The 22,118-nt window shown below is 43.7% G+C and overlaps 1 protein-coding gene across 1 annotated transcript in view; it reads left to right on the top strand.

The window, feature by feature from the left end:
* The window catches only part of Ptprt (protein tyrosine phosphatase receptor type T), a 1,079,747-nt gene that overhangs the window by 390,512 nt on the left and 667,117 nt on the right, over positions 1–22,118 (top strand). The window contains exons 4-5 of the mRNA XM_032904674.1: positions 1,011–1,092; positions 14,928–15,043. Of these exons, the coding sequence (XP_032760565.1) occupies positions 1,011–1,092; positions 14,928–15,043 (198 nt within the window). The remainder of the gene's footprint in view (positions 1–1,010; positions 1,093–14,927; positions 15,044–22,118) is intronic.

Genomic DNA, 22,118 nt, shown 5'->3' with positions numbered 1-22,118 from the left:
TCATACACACACTCATACACACACTCACACACACACTCACACACACTCACACACACATTCACTCACACTCATACACACACATACACACATACACATACACACACACACACACACACACTACACACACACATACACACATACACACACACACTCACACACACACACACACACACACTCACATCACACACACATACACACACACACACACACTCACACACACACACACACTCACACACACACACACACACACACACTCACACACACACATACACACACACACACACACACACACACTCATACACACACACTCACACACTTACACACACACTCTCACTCACTTACACACACACACTTACACACACTCATACACTCACACACACTCATACACACACACTCTCACTCACTTACACACACTCACACACTTACACACACAGTCATACACTCACACACACTCATACACACACACACACACTCACACACACTCACACACACACACACACACACACACACACACACACACTCACACACACACACACACACACTCACACACACACACACACTCACACACACACTCACACACACATCCTCTCTCTCACACACACACACACACACACACACACACACACACACACACACACACACATCACAGAGGAAATCCAAACTGACTGCAGAATCACATCAAGATCACTGAGGAAGCCGGGGTATTAATACGTAGTGGCTTCTGTAATTTGTTTGAAACCACAATGAGGGAGGTGCCCAGGGCCTCGTTTGGATTGTTTGCTGCTGTGGCTAAGTATTATTGCTAAAAATCCAAATGGCTGGCTTTTCTTGCTGGTCACCAGAGTGTGGGCTTTTTGCATAGTTTGCCAAGTCACCTGGCAGCATGGTGTACGCACTGTTGATCGATTCCGATGGGAAGCTGACACAGAGTGACCGGGGTCTGAGTGACTTCTTTAGGTGGATGCAGACAATTGATTGTGTGAAACTGACATCAGCCCTGTGTATTGCAGGTGATATTTGAATCCGTCTCTTTGAAAGGTCATCCTGGTTACATCGCTGTGGACGAAGTTCGAGTCCTTGCTCATCCATGCAGTAAGTCTATTCGTTTCTCCGGATACATTCTTTCTCCATGCATGTCTGGGTAGCCATGAGGCCGCAAGCCCCTATCTCTTCAGCTCATAGCTGTCTCCCACTCACTAACTCTTAATCCTTCAAAACTGCTCACATAACGCAAGGCAATCGGTTCTGAATAAATCCATAATTTTTCTAGCCTGTTCAACAGGCAGCATCTCCGGGAATTTGTAGAGACTGGCAAAACAATTCATCTGAATCTCTCTCCATTATTAAGGGAGTCTAAAGTCCTGATTGTTTATTAGGGGGATTCAGACCACTGAAGTGGAAGGATTAGAGGCCTTTCGATAGAATCTTCTGCAATTGTCTTTTTTATTTTTTTTAAAGCAAAACAGAACAGAAAAAAGAACAACATTAAACACGAAGCAAATTAGCACACTCTTCACCCACAGGGGGAAGAACCCCAAAGCTATTAAATCTTTAAAAATAATTTTCAATACACTCATCAGCTCTATGTAGGCAAGGAGCAAGATTTCTCATGGTGTTTAGTACTCATGGTAGAGTATCAAGAGTCTTCAGTGGCTCGCCACTCCTCCTTGAAGTTCCCTTCCATTCAGCAACACTTGAATGTGTTTCAATGAAAAGCCACAGCTCCTGTCTAGCCTGAGTGCAGGCAGCTGTGGTGACATTACTCCTGTAAGTATATGGTTGGAAGTCTAAAGTCTTGGGATGCCTAGAGATCAGGAAAGCCACTGCCAGAGTTGGCTGCGATATCAGCTCCTCAATTTAGGAGTGCTTCATCAAAGATCCCTATCAGTTTCTTGGCCTCCATTTGGTTCTATTTAACCTCTAGGGTTTCTCCATTCTCCCATGTGGCCACAAGGCAGCTAGTGAATATAGTTTAGTTGGCTGAAATATCCATGGCAGGCTGATGTTTTTAAATTTTTAATTTATTCTTTGAAAGTCTCATGCATGTAATAAAGTGTATCCTTATTATACCTATATCTCATTTCCCTTCCAGTTATCCCCCAGAATCCCACACTCCATCTCCGTTCCAGCTTTATCTTCCTTCCTTTCTTCCCTCCTCTCCCTCATTCTTTCCTTGCTTGTTTTTTAATTAATTGTTGAAAACCCACAGAGTCTAATTAATATTTTCCATATATTCCTGGTTGTTGGGTCCATCCTTGGGGCATAGAGAGCTGCCAGTGGTCACACACCTAAAGAAAAAGAAAGGACATTGCTGCTCCCCCAATATATGACAGCCATCAGCTGTCAATAGCTCCCTAGCTATGGGTGGGCTCTTTAGGGAGCGCTTTTTCCATTCTTGCTAGAAGTGTAAACCTGTTAGATGTGTATGCGATTCTTATGTAGGGAACCACAAGATGCTATGAATTCACATGTGTAGCGGCCATGTCATGCCCAGAGATGAGCAATTCCCAGAACACCTTCTTTTCTTCTTGCTTGTCCACTCTTTCAGTCTCCTGCTCTGTTTCCCAAGACTTTGGGGCCGAAGATTGATATAGAGTTCCCATCTACAGCTGAGTTTGCTCTTTGAAGATTTTGTAGAATTCTGGAATGAACTCATCTTGTCCTGGCCTGATTTTTCAGTTGGGAGACTTTACTGTTTCAGTCTTGTTCCTCATTATGGAGCTGTTCAAGACTATTAAAATTTTCATACTGATTTCATTTTTGTGTACTATAAACATCTAGGAAAGTTTTCATTTCCTTCAGATATTTTTCCAGTTTAGTAGAGTAGGGGTGTTTAAAAACATGTTCATAAGATTTTCTGAATTTCACTGGTGTCTGTTCTAATGTCTCCCAATTTGTTTCTGATTTTACTAAATTGTGTCTTTTCCTGTGGTAAATTTGACTAAGGGCTTGCCGATCTTTCTGAAACCCATCTTGTTGTGCTATTGATTGTTTTGAAGTATTTTTCTACTGCATTAATTCCAGTCTTGTTTTTGATCGTCTCTTTCCATACTTAGATGCTTGGCTTGTTCTTGCTTTTCCATGCTCATCATTAAGTTATTTATTTGAGACTTCTCAATTTTTTTGAAACTGGCATTTGTTATAAATGATCCTCTTAGAACAAGAAGACTAACTTTCTAAAGAGAAGAGGTTTAATTAGCTCACAGTTTTTGGAGGTTTGGGCATAGGCTCAGGTCTGATGATGGCTTTTCAGAATCTGGGAGCAGAAGAGAGCATCAGACAGAAATAAAGAGGGAAGGCCCATGTGGATGCCTTATATCTGCCCATTTCTTCTAACACTAGGATTGAACTCTTAGTGTTTTACTCTGACGACCTTATCCAAGCCTTCAGACATCCTGAAACAGCCAACTCTAAATGTCGCAGTCAGATTCTGGCCTCTTTGTGCCACTGACTTCAGGAATTCAACTATGGTATGAGTTTGGAAAATTAATCAAATTCGAACCACAATTATGCTATGGGTAAGGAAGCCTCCTCATGAGGCTCATACCTGGGCATGAGCCTCACACCAGCCCCATCATGTTGCTTAAATCAAAATGCATCTTTTCATTTCTGCTACCATTCACTTGTCAGACCTTAAGTTACTGTTTTATTCTAGTTTCCTGGGATAAGACCATCATGGTTTGACTCGTTAGCTTAAAGCACCTTCTCTGGAAAAAGATATACCAAGTTTCAGGTTACAAGCAATGCTTGAGGGGACTGGGTCTGATGTCTACGTAAGAGAGTTACTACTCAGTAACCAACTCAGAAACAGTGAGGTTTAGATTCCCCATTACTCTCCCTCTTCTCTGGGTTGTATCTTTCAGAGTGTCTTAGATGGTTCTCTCCATTTACTCATGCCTGGGAAATGTCTCTGCTGAAGTAGACTTTTTGTGAAAAGGATTTAAAGTCCCCAGCAATACAGAGTTTTTTATGGTTGTCATGTGTTGGATCATTGGTCCAAGTTTGCTCCACCACTAGGCACAGCCACTTGAGGAAGCAGAATGCAGGCAGTTTGACTGTGGCTACCCCATGGGACCACAGCCTGGGCAGGTGCTAGGCCATAGGGAAGCACCAAGATACAGCTTTGGGGTAGGAAAGTGCAGACTGAGATGTGGGAAAGCCAGAGCTAGCTCAGGGGTCCCTAGGCCTGCGACAAGGCCGGGGCTGTGAGATTCTTCAACTCTTGGACATCTAGGTGCCTCTCAGAGTCATGCAAGTGCAGAGAACTGAGTTGAGGTCCTTTGGTCTAGGGACAGCATCTAGTCCTGGGCTACGGTTGGGAAGGAAGAGGAACTCCAGCTTGTCCTAGCAGAAGTAATTGTCCTTGACTTGACAGTGACAGGCTTGGTGGTGTTTGTGGCTGGGAGAGCAGAGAGGCCTTCCTTTGACAGGAGATTAGGCTGTTGCTCTGTAGGTGAAGGCCTTTTTCATGGTCCTCATGGTGGATCCCGGTGAAAAGAGACAGTCCATGGTTCCAAACAGTTTATTGTCATGGTGGAAAATGGATGCGTAAAACCGTACCCCACTTCTCAGTGTATGCCTGAGATCAAATACCTTTTGCAAGGAGGAATGTCTAGGAAGGGAAACTTATTGGCTAAGTCCTCTGGGCCTTTAGGTACCTCATTAGAATGGAGAACTGTTGTGAGCCTACGTGATCATAGGATGTGTTTCTTCTATGTGAAAAACATGGCATGTGTTTCAAGTCAGGAGTCTGGCAGGGATCTGGGAGTCGTCTAAGCCTCAGGTGTGTACCCACTGAGTCTCCAAGTCTTGAATCACTCTACCTTAATAAATACATATAGTCAGGTTTCTCTTGCCTGTTCTGACTGCCCTCCCTCTCTTCCCGACTCTTGTGAATTTCATCAATATCAGATGCCCATTGGGGAATGCTCTGTATTCAGTACTGGACAGTGGTATCAGGAAATATCTGCTCTTTTTGCTTCCATTTAACTATATATTCAAACATGTATACTCTTCAGTTTTGAGCAGTCTTCCCAGTAAACCTCTTGTCTTCCTCACATAATGCACATGTCTATCCCCATAGAGCATACTCATCTTTGCTGCCTACATTCATTATTTTTATGCTTGGACTTGGTCTTTCTGGGAGATGACATTGTTTTTCCCCCAGCAGAATATAGCATGGTATTTCATGGGTCTATGTCCTTGGGTCCCAGTGCTCTGCGTTCTGGAAGGAAACTTCAATTTCACTATAATACCTAGTTTTGATGTCCTAGCCTCAACTGTCTTAGCTCCAAGTCCTGCTCGTCACCGTCAAATGCTCCATTCTCTTTGTTATGTCTCTGTAGGAGAGCATCTGAGGAGGGCATTTGGATAGCTTTCTACCCACGAAATTCCTAAGGATCATTGGACATCTTCCCTCTTTTCCCTGGGACTTCTGTGAATTTAAGATTCTCCCGATATCCTCATCCCCCTCCTGCTGAGAAGTGTGGATTGCATGGTTATAGAATTGCTAAGAGTCCGTTACCCAGCAAATGGGCCGTGGGCTATAACTCCAAAAGACATGACCTTGGCTTTATTTCTGCATGGCGTATTGTGGCTGTGTTCAACCCTAGCGCTTAGGAGCCTTAAGCACATCCTTGCCAGAACATCCAATGTGAGGCCTGTGAAAGGGTAGCTGGAATTGGAGAAAAATCATATTAAGGGTATGTGCAAACATCGCCAGTGTGTTTAGACCTCTGAGGTACACCCACAGTTCATGTGCTCAGTGCACTCATTGCTAGCACAGGGTTTTATCCATCCTTCATCTCAACAAGCAAATTATTGATTGCGAACTATGTGTCCAAGAGCTTTCATAGCAGATCGTTAAGTAAGAAAGGGTTGGCTTTTGTGGACTTGATGCTTCATTGGCAGGGGGACAAGAAGGGAGAAAGAAATGAAAGGATCTAATACTAGATAAGCAGTGGATAATTTGGAATAATGGAATGCGCCATGGATGTGATTAGTATGGGAAGTGGGACTCCTTCACAGTGTGCTCATGGGAGATGTCTCCAAAGATGTGGTCAGAGCTGGGACTCTAATTGTTGAAAGGATTTTGCTTTCTAAGAATTTGGGAAGGGGGCTTCTAGGAAGAGGACATGGCAAGTTTCCAAAACCAAATCCCTGTCTTGGAAAGCATTCCAGTGTTTCCAGTGTGTCCTGGTAAATGGAGCAGAGCTGACAATATCCTAGGTGAATCTTGGGCAAGTGACCTGGGACCTCCCCTTTCAGGGCCTCAGCATCACTGTGAGTGGATGTTAGCAGGCGTTTTGGGGATGGAATAGTTTTGGTTCATTCATAAAGGATATGTTGTAGTGTATGAGTTTGTGTCCCATAGGAAGGATGGGGAAACTATAAAAAAGAGAACATTCTAGAGCTATGCAAAAAAAAGGGGTGACCTGGAGTAGTGTCGTGAAGAGTCAGCCACTAATCACACAGGGAGCAATTACTGTGCTTGTGCTCAGTGTCTGGAATTGTGAAACTATGTAAGATTCTCCCAATAGCCTCATCCCCCTCCTGCTGAGGACAGACTTCATTGTCTGTCCTTGAAAGCCTCCCGTGAAGTGAATGAGACCAAAAGCTCTACACTTATATGATACGTAACAGATGGGTTGTTGCTTTTCGAGGGCTGCAGTCGGGGAGTACCAGAGACTAGGTGGCTTATGTGATCACAACATTTTCCAGTAACCCTCGTGGCTAGGAAGTCAAAGTTTAGGTGCTGAAGGTTTGCCTTTAGTTACATTCTGTGTTCAAGGTTCTGGGAGATAGCAGTACTACAGGGAAACAGAGACCCGCAAAAAGGTGCTGCGTGTAGGTCTTGGAGATAATTAGTCTTATTTGACTAGTTACACTGAGAGAAAAATGCCGAAAAATGACTACTGCCTCTGAAGTGCTGACTCCAGGCCTTGGGGCTGCTTATGGGTTTGCATACAGTATAGCCTGGGGTTTATAGATGGGTTAGCCTACGCACTCTCTGAGCTGCCCAATATACCGCTGTGTTTCCTCCAAAACCTAGGCCTTCCCTCAGAAGTTTTTAAAGATGTCATCTATAGTGAAAAAAATGCATTTCATTCTGTCTTCAACTTTTCTGAGTCTCTACCCTCTGTCCTTCAAAATATTTCCTATTGACATAGGGCCAGAATTTGTCAATAAATGTTTCAGTTAATTATTCTAAACATCGTGGGCAGGGGAATCAACAGTGATTTGCCATCTTATCCTCTACACATTGAAGCTGGCTTTAAATGTTTACCTCAAGCTTCCAAAACAGTTATGAAAAGTCAGGCATAAGCCTCCAAGGAAATTCTTTTCTTTTATAATGGGAAACTTCTCACACATACTTTATAGCTCATTTAACTTTTTTCTTGTAGTTGTAATTATTCCAAAATTATTTCAGGCTTAGCCACCATCACTTCTGGGTCTCGGTGTCATCCCTTAGCAGGGGCTGGCACAGTCAGAACTTTGGTAAATGTCAGCACACTTTGCCACACAGTTTCAAACTTTCTAACTCCCAAGTTGACTCTTTTAGAGTTTTTTTCCCAACCTCTTTTTGCCCCCATCACAGCCTCACAGGGTCCTGTCTCTCAGCCCACAGAGCATCCACAACATTGTTTCTAATGGATGTAGGAGCTTTCCCTTCAATTGTGTGGCTTCCTGCTGAGCATTGTCAGCTTTAAAGAGCGAGAGAAAGGGCACAATAATATGTCTTCAGATGCTGCACTGACATCTGCAGGAGTTTAAATGTCACCCGGTACCAAGACATTTTGCCCCAAATACACAACCAGTTTCCTCTTAACCCTGTTCAGCAGTTCCCATTTTAGGGGAACTCAGTCTCAAGGAGGACTGAGAGGGGGGCTGCTTAAAGCTGGGCTGGTTGCTGCTTGGAGGACCCGAGGTCACTTGTTTTTCGACTGAAGATTGGTGAGCTGATGTTGGCACAATAATTTCATTCACAGAAATGCAGAGGCCGAGGGCAAAGAATGGCGGAAAGAGTGTTAGGCCTAAAAGGAGATTGGAGTTGGGGATGGAAGGAGGGTCAGGCGCCCAGAGAAGACCAAACACAAGGCAGATCCCAACAGAAAGATACTGATCAGGAGACATGGGCGATGCAGAGCCTCAGAGAATAGAGATAAGAGTGAGGGTCTATGGAGAGAGTGCAGAGTGATAAGAGAGTTGAGAAAAGTTCCTGCAGTTCAGTGGTTCCCACAGTGTGTGAAGACAGGAGAGTCACCGCTGGATTTATAGGTCCAGAGAGGGCACAACTGTGCGAACTGTTACAGGAGACTGAGCATAATGCAACTTCTCAGAGTCTACAAACCTGGTGGGATCTGACTGTTGATGATTTTGGCTAAGTCCTCGGTGGTCTCATCAAACTTGGTCGAGATTTTAGGGTGAGAGATTTCACATAAAACAGGGACTTCTTATTTTTCTGGAGGAATCTGATGATTGGCAGCCCTGAGCAAGGTACTCCCACTCCCACCCCTCTCTCAGGGTCCTTTAGTAGCAGAGCTCCCCTTTCAGTGTAGTGTGGGGTCTCTCTAGTCCCCCTATTTATCCACTGCACCTTAACAGTTTGCCAGCATTGAAAATGGTGCCAAATATTGGTCCTCGCTCGGACTGCAACATTTTTTCTTAATTTTCAGATATATCTTTCCAAATTGGAAAAAAAAAAGGTGGTGGTTTTGTTAGTATTGATTTATAGTGGAATCGCATTGTTGATTTTGATAGCCGTCTGGTTCCTGGCTTGATGAGTCTTCCGGAAATCAGGGCTATCAATGTTTCCACAGCATTCTTAACACCTGCGACACACGACATCCACATTCTCAATATAGAAGGGATGAAGGAGCTAGAATGTAAATGAACGAATCAAGAACGGAGCTCTGGGGCTGAAATGGAAGGAGAGGAGAAGAATCAGAAACATGCAGGTGCCAATCAATGACCAAAGAAGGACTAGTTCTGATTGTACATGTCCCAGAAATTAACCACTTGCCACATGCTCATAAGTGTAAGAAAAGGGGGGGGCTTTGTAAAACACAACAGGCCATCTTATCTTTGGAGCCAAGATATAGCCCCTCTCTATGTAGAAGGGGCGTTCCCTTCCCTTTTATAACTGAAGCAAAATCAGACCTGTAAGGTTTGCTCCATCTGTGGCTGAAGAACTGGTAGTTCTAAAAATAGCTTCACGGAATTATACAGGAGCACGAAAGGACAACAATTTCAAGCAACCTGAGCAGTAAGACGTTTATCACATCGGTAGATGCAGGCATCTTGAACTTGGGGGACGGACAGCAGAAATGGTCTCACCTGGGCCTTGAACCCCTGACACTTTAGCTGCAGGGTCCTGACAGCAGCATCTGAACTGTTGTCAGCTGGTTTAAAAACATGAGCAGATGGTATGTACTTTCTCACGGCCAGTGTCCTTGATCACACCGAAGTCCTTGAGTTTTGGAGAGTCTTCTTGGTGGTGGCACGTTTTGGTGGACAAAAATCATTCAAAACATCCACAGGGGAAAGTAGCATGGAGTGGGTTCCTTGTAGACTATTTGCGAGCAAACAGAGAAGCCAGGAGACTCACCGCCATTTACCCTGGAAGTTCTTTCTCTGCACGGTGAGACCTGTCTGATGAGACCATCTTTCCTCTTAAGGCCGAGAAGGGAAGAGGGTAGCTGGTTTGAAATTGAGTTTGGGGCTCAGATGGAACTGGACTGAATTCTGTTTCTGTCTCTGTAGCTTTGGTGCCTGGTGTAGTTTCATTTCTGTTGGGTGATAAAATACTCCAATAGAAAAGCCACTTAGGAGAAAAGCATTTATTTGGCTTAAAATTCTAGGTTATGATCTATCATAGTTTGGGTCTCAAAGCAGATGGGCGAGAAGCAGATACACAGTCAAGCACAGGGGAAAATGCATGTGTGCAGCCTTGCTCGCTTATTTCTTCTCTGCTCAGTCTCACCAGGTATAAAATTCAGGATCCCTTGCCTCGGCAATGGTAGCCTACCCCTACTGGGTTATATCTTCCTACTTCAGTTAGCATAATTGACATAATCTACAGAATGTGAACACTTATTCACTACTGATGGGAGTGCAAACTGGTATAACCAGTATGAAAATCAGCATGGAGGAAAATCTATCCTCAAAAGATGGAACTAGATGGACCACAGGATCCAGTACACCACCTGTGGTGTCTACCCAAAGGTCTCTCTATCTTATAAAGAGAAGCTTGCTCTTGCATGTTCATGGCTGTTCTATTCACCATAGCTAATACATGGAAACAGCCTTAGATGTCTATCAGCTAGTGAATGGATAATGAAAATGTGGCATTATGCAGTGGAATGTTGAGCTAGTAAGAGAAATAAACATATGGAAATATTAAGCTGTTAAAAATGAAATCCTGAAATGGGTGAAGCTAGAAACTATGATTCTGAGTGAGATAACCCAAGCCGAGAAAGACAAATGTCACATCTCTTCTCTCATCGCTGGGTGTCAGCTTTGAGTCAGATGGGTGTGCTCTGTTTGGAATACCCACAGAGACCAGCGCATTAGTAAGGGACCATGAGAGGAGGGAGGCTTTTACGTTAGGAGAGATAGAGCATTACTGTAAAGGATTAAAAAGGAAGGACGGTATGGGAAGGGTTAAGTCTGGGTGGGGCATGGCAGGACAGTGGAGAAGAGTGGGAAAACTGAAAGTAAAGGCCTTTAAGAGTTATATGGACTCCTACAGTCCAGGCTTCCTGAAATACACACATAAGCATAATATAAGAGAATTTTAATAGTTACCCTGCAAGAGGAGGACAGTACCCCAGTTATAGACCACATGTTAGCAATTAAAATCCTCAGGAACAGAAAGGTTTACCTCTTTTTGAGTTGTTAGCCAAGGGGTCCCCATAGAACCCCAAGCATTATAGGCTAATTTTCTTATCACCAAGTTTTTAAGCAAATTGACCATAGTTCTGAAGACTCCAGTATATGGAGAAATCAAGTTTGTACTGACCTGGAAGCTTCCACAGTGCTGGGCATTGCTGTGCATGATACAGAAAGAGAAAATTAATTAAAACAAAAGTGTCATAAAAACAGAAAAAAATATCAGTTTTGCACGGTTTTGAATCCTGAAATAACAGGGACGAAAACTGGCAGCTAGATAGGTCATAGGCCCTAGGGGAAGATCTGGTAGTACCAACAAATGTATAGTATTAAAATGATTATTAATGACTTATTGCTATAGACCAGTGCATCTCAACTACCAGAAGAGAAGCTTCTCCTTACAGCAGATAGACTCTCAACTGTTCAGAGTGCGGAAAATATGAGATTCTGGCATGCTCAGCCCTAAATGGTGCAAACATATCATCAGATCTTTCTCCCCAAGGCTCAGGGATATTGCAGAAACAGTGGATAACATGAAGGAAACAGTGTTTTCTGGACACAACAGGGCAGTTTGAGTTAGGACCTCAAACGAATTGTGACAGCATGCACAAGACCTGTGCAGGCTCAAACCAAATACAATTCTACCACAGAAGTAGGAGGTGGCGTGAAATTCTACCACTAGACTAGGAGTTCGTGCTTTTGATAGATGTGGGAAGAAGGAATTCTTCAATGATGTGACCATGGTGGGTAGACCACACTCTAGGGCAGGCTCTCCTTCAGAAAGTACTTGGGCCACATAAACTGGACTTGATGCAGATAGGGGAGAAAACTCAAGACAGGCAGGGAAGGGAGGGTGAAGAGGGTGGATATTGGAGGAGCTAATGGTGAATATGATCAAAGCGTATTATATGGAATTTTTATAAGTTAATAAAATTATTTAGAAAAAGGAAATCCTCATGACATGGCCACTGATCAATCCAGTGTCAACAGTCCCTCCCTCTTTGAGATTCTCTTTCCAGGTGATTCTGGATTACATTATATTGACAATTAAGCTAGCTGTCGAAACAATCTTGGACTTGCTAATGCTAATTTCTGCCCTTTAGCATGCGCTTCTCATGAATACCATGAAGTCAGAATAGAAAAAGTATGCAAAAATGTTTTGCGGACTGTTTTTATGTCAGCTTGACACAAGATAGAGTTATTTGAGAAGGGGGAATCTTTTGAGAAATGCTTCCACCAGATTGGCCCGTGGGGCAGTGGGAGGGAATTTTCTTGATTAATTATTAATAGGGGATGTCACTCCTAAGCAGGTGGTCCTGGATGATTTAAGAAAACAGGCTGAGCAAGCTTCAATGAGCAAACCAGGGAGTGTCCCTCCTCCGTGACCCCTGTTCCAGTGTCTACCATCAGGCTCCTGTCCCAAGTTTCTACCCTGACTTTTCTGAATGATGAACTTCAAGTTGTAAGATGACGCAAACCATTTCCTCCCCAACTTAAGTTTAGTGTTTTGTCATGGCAACAGAAACCTCAGCTAAGACGACTGCTGAACACCGATGGGGTTTTCAGTACATGCTATTTTTCCTATTTTTCTTGATGCCTTGGTCTTCTAAGGACTCTCTCTCTTTAGCCCCACTTGGGATAAGTGGTCTGTGCAGTTTATCACTGATTTTTTATTGGATATTTTTCATTTACATTTTTAAATGTTATCCCATTTCCTGGTTTCATGTCCATAAACCCCCTATCCCATTTCCTTCCCTATTCTTTTATGAGGTTGTTTCCCCACCCAACAACCTACCCCTTCCTGCTTCCCCACCCTGACATTCCCCTACACTGGGCTATTGAGCCTTGGCAGGACCAAGGGCTTCTCCTCCCATTGGTGCCCAACAAGGCCATCCTCTGCTACATATGAAGCTGGAGCTATGGGTCTGTCCAAGTTAGCACTGATTTTATTGATAGTGGTAGGGAGCCTTCATTGCACTCAATGAAGAAACTCACTTCTCCTGTCATTCATTAGTTATCAGCTAATGGAAACCTGATGTTGTTTTATGAGGGATTTATATAGAGGAGCATTTGACCTCACACATAAGGGGAGAGATGAACTCAAGTCAACTGACATGAAACCCAGGATTAACCCTGGGCCTGATTACCTCACATGCTGGCTTTCATTTGAAGACTTTTATCCATGTGTCTGAGTCTTAGAGTTTGTGTTCCACTTCTCACCTATGCTTAGGATGTGCCACAGTGCAAAGTTGAGAATGCAAACTACATGCCTGTCTTAGTCAGGGTTTCTAGTGCTACACAAACATCATAACCAAGAAGCAAGTTGGGGAGGAAAGGATTTATTCAGCTTACATTCTACATTGTTCTTCATCACCAAAGGAAGTCAGAACTGGAACTCAAGCAGGTCAGGAAGCAGCAGCTGATGCAGAGGCCATGGGGGGATGTTACTTATTGGCTTGCTTCCCCTGACTTGCTCAGCTTGCTTTCTTATAGAACCCAGGACTGCCAGCCTAGGGATGGCATCACCCACAATGGGCCCTCCCACCCTTGATCACTAATTGTAAAATGCCTTACAACTAGATCTTATGGAGGCATTTCCTCAAGAGAGGCTCCTTTCTCTGTTATAATTTCAGCTTGTATCAAGTTGACACACAAAACCAGCCAGTACAGCGCCTTTGTGAACATGGCCAGCTTTCTGGAATTCTTTACTTCTCTATTAGTGAATCAAAAGATGCACTGTATTGACTAAATTTGTAAGTGCTGGCCATTGTACCTATCATATAGAAATACTCACATGATATGCACTCACTGATGTGGATATTAGCCCCAAAGCTTGGATACAATTTACAGATCACATGAAGCTCAAGAAGAAGAAAGACCAAAGTGTGGATGCTTTAATCCTTCTTAGAAGGGGGAACAAAATAAATCACAGGAGGAAATATAGAGACAAAATGTAGAGCAGAGACTGAAGGAAAGGCCATCCAGAGATTGCCCCACCTTTGTGACAAATACAGAGGCAGATGCTGGTATCCAACTATTGGACTGAGAATGGGGTCCACAATGGAGGAGTTAGAAGAAAGGACCATGGTAACTGAGGGGGTTTGCAACCCCATAGGAAGAGCAACAATATCAACCAACCAGACACACAAGAGCTCCCAGGGACTAAACCACCAACTAAAGAATACACATGGAGTGACCCATGACTCCAGCTGCATATGTAGTGGAGAATGGCCTTATCAGGCATCAATGGGAAGAGAGGCCCTTGGTCCTGTGAAGGCTCGATACCCTAGTGTAGGGGAATGCCAGGGTGGGGAGGTGGGAATGAGTGAGTGGGAGGGAGCACCCTCATAGAAGTAGGGGAAGAGGAGATGGCACTGGATTTTTCCAGAGGGGAAACTGGGAAACTGGGAAACATTTGAACTGAAAATAAAGAAAATATACAGTAAAAAAGAAATGCTCAGTAAATGACAAATATTATCCGTCCTCCTTTCCTCCTGCTGTACTCTTTGTCCTTAGTCATTGCCGTTATCAGAACCAGCAGCAGCAGCAGCAGCAGAATCAAGGAAGGAGCTTTGGGCTGTATGATTCTCCTTTTCACCAACTGTCATTCCCAGGGGCAACATTCATTCTAGATTCATTCTAGTGATTTGTGGGCCAAGTTAACAGAGAGATTACACAGTAGCTAGTCATAGGAACATGGAGGGCCTCATAGGACAGGATTCATGTCTTGGCTCCCCCATTTTATGGATGCCTGATAATGCCACACTATACAATGCTCAGAGTTTTGTGAACTGGGAATGCTCTCCTGTGAACTTCATATTCATAGACTTCACGAGGCTTAAATAAGTCAATATGCGAAGATCACAGAATGGGCCTCATGCTGTACTGACTCATCTGGTCTCATCTGAGCCTGCCGCCTTCTTAGGCAGACAGTCCAGGGTCTCCAGGCCTATCCTGGGCTGCTGCCCCTGATGGAGAAGTGCTATGGGCAACAGCAACCTGTCCTCATGTGTTCCATGTTTGGTTTTGTCTCTTAGGAAAAGCACCTCATTTCCTGCGACTCCAAAATGTTGAGGTGAATGTGGGGCAGAACGCCACGTTTCAGTGCATTGCCGGTGGGAAGTGGTCCCAGCACGACAAACTTTGGCTCCAGGTAAGAATGGGAGAGACCCTTACTCACACCATTCCCTCCCTTTGCAAGGAAGAAGTTATGTGCTGTAAAGAAGGGTGTGAGGGGGAGAGGGTGCAGCCATTTTTAAATATCTCTGTTCCTTGGACATTGCTCTTCAACCATGCTGCTGGGAACTCTTACCTACCATTCTCCTAGGTTGGCATTTTATAGGGAAGCTAATGGCAGTTTCAAAGCTCTAGGTCTAGGGTTTGTGAATACAAACTTCCCACCAAGCATTCTCTAATGAAACTTTGCTTTTAAAGCTACAATCACTAAAACTAAGGCAAATGGAGTCTCTTAGGGTTTGGGCTTGTGATGTCATCAACCCATGACTGAAAGGCATTTGGATTTCTGGGTGAAACCATTACTCTTTTCTTAGAAAATGTCCCTGAAGTGAGCAGTCTGTTCTCTGACTAAATGAGTCCATCACTGAGTAGTATCCACGAGGATAGCATTTTAATCTTGAGTCCACTTCTGTTCCTTTTGTGCTCGTTGATCCCACTTGCCTAGCAAGATGAGAGAGCATTTCTCTGGGAGTAGTACAAAGCCAGAGGATGGGATACAGAATGAGAACGTCCATTGGGATAGCATCGTCATGTTCCTGTCAGTGGGACACAAATACAAAGTTCTGAACCGACACAGAAGGTCGAGTTAAGCTTCTCCATGGCAGGTCCATAAGAAGATCGTTTTCTCTCTCTCTCTCTCTCTCTCTCTCTCTCACACACACACACACACACACACACACACACACACACACACACACACAAATGCACACACATACATATACACATACATCACATACATTTTCTTCCTTTTTAAGAATGTCTTGCCATGCAGCCCCAGGCTGGCCCCAAACCTGTTGTGTTTTTACCTCAGCCTTCCAAGTGCTGGAGTAACAGGAGTGAGCCACCATTTTTAGCTTGCATTTAATACCATATATTTTTCAGGCAGCTTGAAGATAATTGAGATGTAAAGTTTAAGGCATACAACTTGACAAATTTAATGTTTTTGTATGTAAACAGCCTCACAATCAAGATGTTCACAATGAACATTGATGGCACCTTCTAAAGTGTCTTTGTCCCCATTATTAATCTCTTCTATACTCCAGTGTGTAATAAATAATCACTGGTTTGTTTCCTGACACTCTGTATTAGTTTATGTATTCTAGAATTTCATACCAACATAGGGCTTAGGGGAATGGATCAATGGATGAGGCCCTTGCTGGGCAAGTCCTGCGTGGTAGCTGTGTAATCCCAGTGTGCCTCTGGTGATATGGGAGGTAGAAACAGGAGAATCCCTGAAAGCAATTGGGCTAGATAGCCTGGAGTACAGCGGTGAACACGGGAGGCAGACCCTGCCTCAAACAAGGTGGAAGGTGATGACCTATGCCTGAGGTTGTCCTCTGAACTCTGTCTGCTGTGGCACTTACATGCTTGTCTATATACACATGAACATACACACACACACACACACACACACACACACACAGAGAGAGAGAGAGAGAGAGAGAGAGAGAGAGAGAGAGAGAGAGAGAGAGAGAATGGAATCAAGCAATATTAAGCTCTTTCCTCAATAATTCTAAGGTCGGGTCCATTTTCACCATTGCATGTTTCAAATTTTTAATTTAGGCAGCTTGTTCTTAGGAATAATCCATTCTAATAAAGTATTATAATAAACCATATATCATGATTTTCTCATCTATTAACCCATTGATTGCTAGCTGTCACATCATTTCCCATTTCTATCTGTTAAAAAGAATCTGTTGTAAAATGAATATGCAAATCTATGTGTGTATATACATTCTGTCACTTCTCTTGGATAAACATCTAATTGTGAAACAGCCAGGTCTTGTGTAGATGTGAGTTCAACTTTCCGAAGAACAAAGAGCTGTTTGTAAACCCAGGTGAACCCTTTGCCATTGTCTCCGAGCAGCCTATTAAAGTTTTCCCACACCCTTACTGACACTCACTCTGGTCAGTCTTTTCAATCTAGGTGTTCATTTGGTACCTCATTGTGATTTGAAAGATTGTTTGTCTGATGACCAAGAATGGGAAACTGTTTGTTTGTTTGGGTGGCTGGCTTTTGATTTGTTTTGTTGTAATTGTTTGGCCCAGGTAAACTATCTACATTTTGTTGAAAGTTCATCCTGTCATCTCTATTCTAAATTTGAACCTTTTTCCTTGCTGTTGAAAACTCCCTGGCAAAACTGATCCAGACAGAAACAGTTCCTCCTCAGTTCTTAGGTCCCTCCTTCTGTGTCACTCAACATTGAGTAGTGCTATTGACTCTTCTCACTGTGATTAAAGTACATTTTGCTTCGAAGATGCGTGTCATTTCAATGACATTGACTCCACTGGCTCACAAGAATGAGGTAGGACAATCACAGTATTTTTCAGGAACTTTATTTGGGCATTCCAATTACCATAAAGTCAGTATTGTTCCTGTACTGACTGGTGTGCACTAAGCCTTAGGTCTGTACACAGGAGGATGTTAAAATTGAACCCAATGGATGTGTTGAAGGAAATAGACAGAAATACGCACCACAGAGGTCTTTCAGATTTTGTTTACTTATCTACTTTTCAATGTTTTTCAGGTGGCTTAAAATGGATACAAAGCAAGACGAGACAGTGTAAATTAAAAGGGAGGCATCCCAAGACAGGCAGAGCCCATGAGAGCGGCTTCTTAGGCTATGACTACATTTCTTCATTCCCGCTGCTGGCTTTCGGGTCACAAGTGGGACGCCTGAGCACCACAGCCGCCAGCGGCATAAAGGAAGCTTGTCAGATATACAGTTTACAACGTCTGCAAGATAAACACAAACCAATTGCTCAGGAAAATTCTAACTGTTGTTCACACAGAGGCCAGACAGGGAATGGTTCCCAGGAGCCCTCATAAAGCAAAGACTGTGTGATGTAATGAGCAAGCATCCCCACCACAGTCTTATTGAGGGCACACAAGTGGCTTTTGTGGGTCTGCTTCACATCATAATAATACTCTGTGTGAAAGCAGGCTTAGGTGGTGGAAGGAATTGGGGGGGACACGGCTTAGGCAGGGGTCCTCAGCTTTCTGCTAATCTATCTCTACCCAGGGAGGCTTTAAACTTAATACAGCAAGTGGAGAGATACAATAACTATTCCTGTAAGGAAATCTCCTTGAGCACCAGCTCTCTCTTCCATATTTCAGGGAATATTGGGAAGGAGGGCACGAATACTGGGCATTCTGACAGAGGCCTGTGTGACTAGTGAAATCCCGTGCATGTGTCCGGCACTGTGGTTGGAAGTTCTTGGCTAGAAGATAGTAGTCACAGGGTAACAAAGTAACAGGATACACACATGTCTACACAAGCATGTGTAGTATATAGGCAAGTCCATCATTTCTGGGAGATAATTAGGCACATAAAATCTAAAACCTTCAATGTGCATATTTTTTCAAGATTAGTTTCATTTAGAGCAATTTTTCTAAGGAAGTAGCCAGAAATGGGGACAGGGATGTACCTGCAACCATATACAATTGGACAGAGAGCTAGAAAGATCTAGAGTGTTCTGCAAGAGAGAGTAATTAAATGAATGCTGGAGTGAAGTAATTAAGTATGAGACAGTAGACAGAGGTGTAATGGCATTCTCATAGTAGATAATTAAGTGAAAAGTGCAAGCTAAAAGCAGGTGATATATTTAATTTTTAATGAAAAACACACATGAATACATAAACATATGCATAGTTACATATTTACTTATAGAACATATATACGTACCCTGTATGTCATGCATACATGTATATATACACTTACAGTACTATAAAGCACACGTCAACATTACTAATTGTGCTGATTAGATTGTGTGTGCTTTTATTCTTTTTTCTGTTTCACTGAAATATTTAAAAATGAATACAAGGAACTAACAAACAAAAGCGAATACCATTAAAAAGGAACAAAATGGTCATTCCTCCTGAGATGTAGATATTCTAGAGTTGATGGGAAGTCTTTCCTCGTGTCGAGTGGCCATTGTGGTAGAAGAGCCAGCTTCTTGGTGAGGACTCAGAGTACTTCCCTCAGGCATACACCCATCCAAGTGGGTGTTTAGACCATTCTGTGATGTGTCCTCTTTTCTTACCCTCATCCCCTCTGCGGGGACTCTAGAGCAAACCTGTCAGTCCCTCCATGAAGCTGACCATTGAGGCCTCTCTACGAAGAGGATGCTACACTGAGAGATTGTACAACCAACCCTTGCTGCCTCAGAAATGAGGCCTGTGTGTCCAGATGCTCTGTGTAGATCTCAGCAGGGCCTGTGTATGGGCTATGACAGTCACAGGCACCAGAGAGGGTACGACAGGACAAGGCTCCTGTTCTGGGAGCCCTTCCCTTCATATCAGCTGTACCTGGCTGTAAGATAGAGCGCCTCTGTCTGTCTAGTAGCAGTGCTTCCTCTTCTCTTGTTACTTGATCCCATGGGGGAAGCACTGGCTACCAAAACAAGAGAGCACTGAGTGAAGCCTCTCCTCCTGCCAACTGTTCCAAACTCAATGTCCCTGTGCATGGGGCTTCTGCATGGTGATCAGAGAAACTCAACAATGACAAGAAAGTGAAGAGACTACACACAACAGTGAACATGTCCTGAGGGCCTACACACAGAACACTTTTAATGCTCATCACAATCTTGCAAAAGACTGATGTTAACACCCCCGCTAAGTCCCATAAGGACTTCAGAGTCAAATTGGGATTGAGAAAAAGAGCAGGATAAGGGTGTGGGCTGTATCCTTAGGTCTTGAGTTCATTCACGCTGCTTTGCCATGCCAAATCCAATCATTCTTTGCAGTTGGATTTCTGTAAGAACAATGTAATGTCAGGCTGGGGAAATGGCTGAGTGGGTAAAGTGCTCGCCATGCAAGCACCAGGACCTGTGGTCAATCCTCAGGCAGGACCTGGGCACATTTGTAATCCCAGGGACTTGAAGGCACATGGAAGAGGATTCCTGGATTTACTGGCCCATCATCTCAGCTGGATCAGACGAAGTCAGACAAATGTAGGTTCAGGGAGTGAGGGAGGAAAAGAGGAGTGGGGGCAGGGAGGAAATGAGTGAGTGAGAGACAAAGACTGAGATAAAGACAGACAGAGAGACAGACAGAAAGACAAAGGGAAGAGACAGGAGAGAGGAGAGAGAGAAAAGAGAGAGAGAGAGAGAGAGAGAGAGAGAGAGAGAGAGAGAGAGAGAGAGAGAGAGAGAGAGAGAGAGAAAGAAAGAAGAGAGACCAACTTGGCCTCAAAAGTAAAATGTGGAGCAATGTCAGCCTCTGTCCTCTCAAAACACACACACACGCACGCACGCACGCACGCACGCACACACGCCCTACATCCAAATGTCTTTACTTCTTTATTTAGCATACATTCATACCGCTAATTTACATTCTCCTTACTAGATGCTTAAGTATATTTGAATTTCCTAAATCTATAAGAAAATTGGTGAAATAAAATATGCTCGGAATTTCATTCAAACTAACTTCTCTGGATGCTTTTTTCCCCTTTCTGGTCTCATCCTGTTTTGTAACTATAAGGCCAATATTTGCAGTGTGGTTTTCTTCTGCTCCTATCTCTTCTGAAAAGCCATGCTTGTAAATATCAGCAGTGTGTTCCTTGTTAAAACCAAGGGGTGCTTATTGGTCCTTAAACGGATATTCCTTGGCTTAAGGGTGGAGTCAGATCCTGAAAATCCATCCTGAGTGCAAATGGCATTGAAGGGACATTTAGTACGCTCAAGGTAAGGTCCATAGCTCGGAGTGCAGTGCATTATGGAGTTCCAGTTGCTTCTCCTCTCATTGCTGACTGCCTGGAAGCTGGGGCCCTTGGCTACTGTCCATCATCCTCACCATAGAGAAGCCCATACTCCTAGCCCACGAACAAATGGCAATTGAAACTTTGAAGTGCAATTCCTGCCTAGTATACGTCACTTTTTCACGCTGGGGTGAAGTTCTGAGATGTTCTAAGTCAAACCATCATCAGGAGGGTTACTGTACACACTTGACTTTTCTCACAGACCTTCATGACACTAAATATCTCCTCTGTGGACATCTCCCTGCCCTCTTGGGTCCCTGAAGTCATGGGCCAGTCAGTGTTATGGGATTGTTTGAGTTGATTGGCAGGTTAACAGGGTTGCCAGGTATCATAGATGCTGACAGAAGACGCTAGTCTCCTGATTCAGAGATGGGGAGCCTTGTTTCTTATGACGCTTTAGTCAGGAGTGCTTCATTCCTGTGCTCCTGTCCCTCATCCCTCATGGGGATGTTGGGGTTGGGGGTAGATGTAGATTAATGTTCCAGCATCAGAGATTTGTGTCATAGCTGGGGAACCTATGCTAAGAAAACTATAAATTAAAATTTATTAATACACTGTATTGAGACATAGGCTATAAACCACTAAAAATAGTGTCTTTTTTTTTATCTCCATGACCTTGACATTTCATGTTTTAAATTCTCTGTTGTTCCTCACCTGAAAGTTGCTGAAGATCAACAAATAGCTCAGGCTAGGGGACTAGCTCCTGGTAGAGAGTTTCGCTAATGTGTGCTGAGGCCCTGGGTTCAGGATCCTGCACTGTGAAAGATGAATGGAAAACAACTTTACCTGTGCCTCATGTCCTGGCTTCCTTTCTCCTGTCATGTGCAGGTCACCTTTGACCCTGGCAAACTCTGACCTGGAACTTCTCCCTTGTATGCTTCTCTCTCTCTCCTGCTGTTTCCTTGTGCCTTTTCTCAGCCCATCCTTGGCCTATGCTTTTAGAATTTAGCCCAGCTGACCTGGCTTTCTGTTTGGCCAGGAACTGGGATAGATTAGAGAGCACTCTGGACCATTCTTTGCCCCACTCCTTGTCTTGTCTCCCTGCTTTCCTGAGTTCACCTTTCATTGGTAAAGAAGAACCTTTGAGCAAGACAGTTAACTATTTCGTTACAAGGTGGGAAGGGTGTGTGGGGGAAAGGTGGGCCTGGGGGGCAGCAAGATCAGGAAAGTCTGGAGGGTAGCATGTTCAATATGGGCAGTAAGTTCAGAGGAACTGGCCTTCCGGTGGAGCTT

This window comes from Rattus rattus, chromosome 5, assembly GCF_011064425.1.
Source record: "Rattus rattus isolate New Zealand chromosome 5, Rrattus_CSIRO_v1, whole genome shotgun sequence".
NCBI classification, from domain to species: domain Eukaryota; kingdom Metazoa; phylum Chordata; class Mammalia; order Rodentia; family Muridae; genus Rattus; species Rattus rattus.
This window is presented reverse-complemented; position numbering and strand designations above follow the sequence as displayed.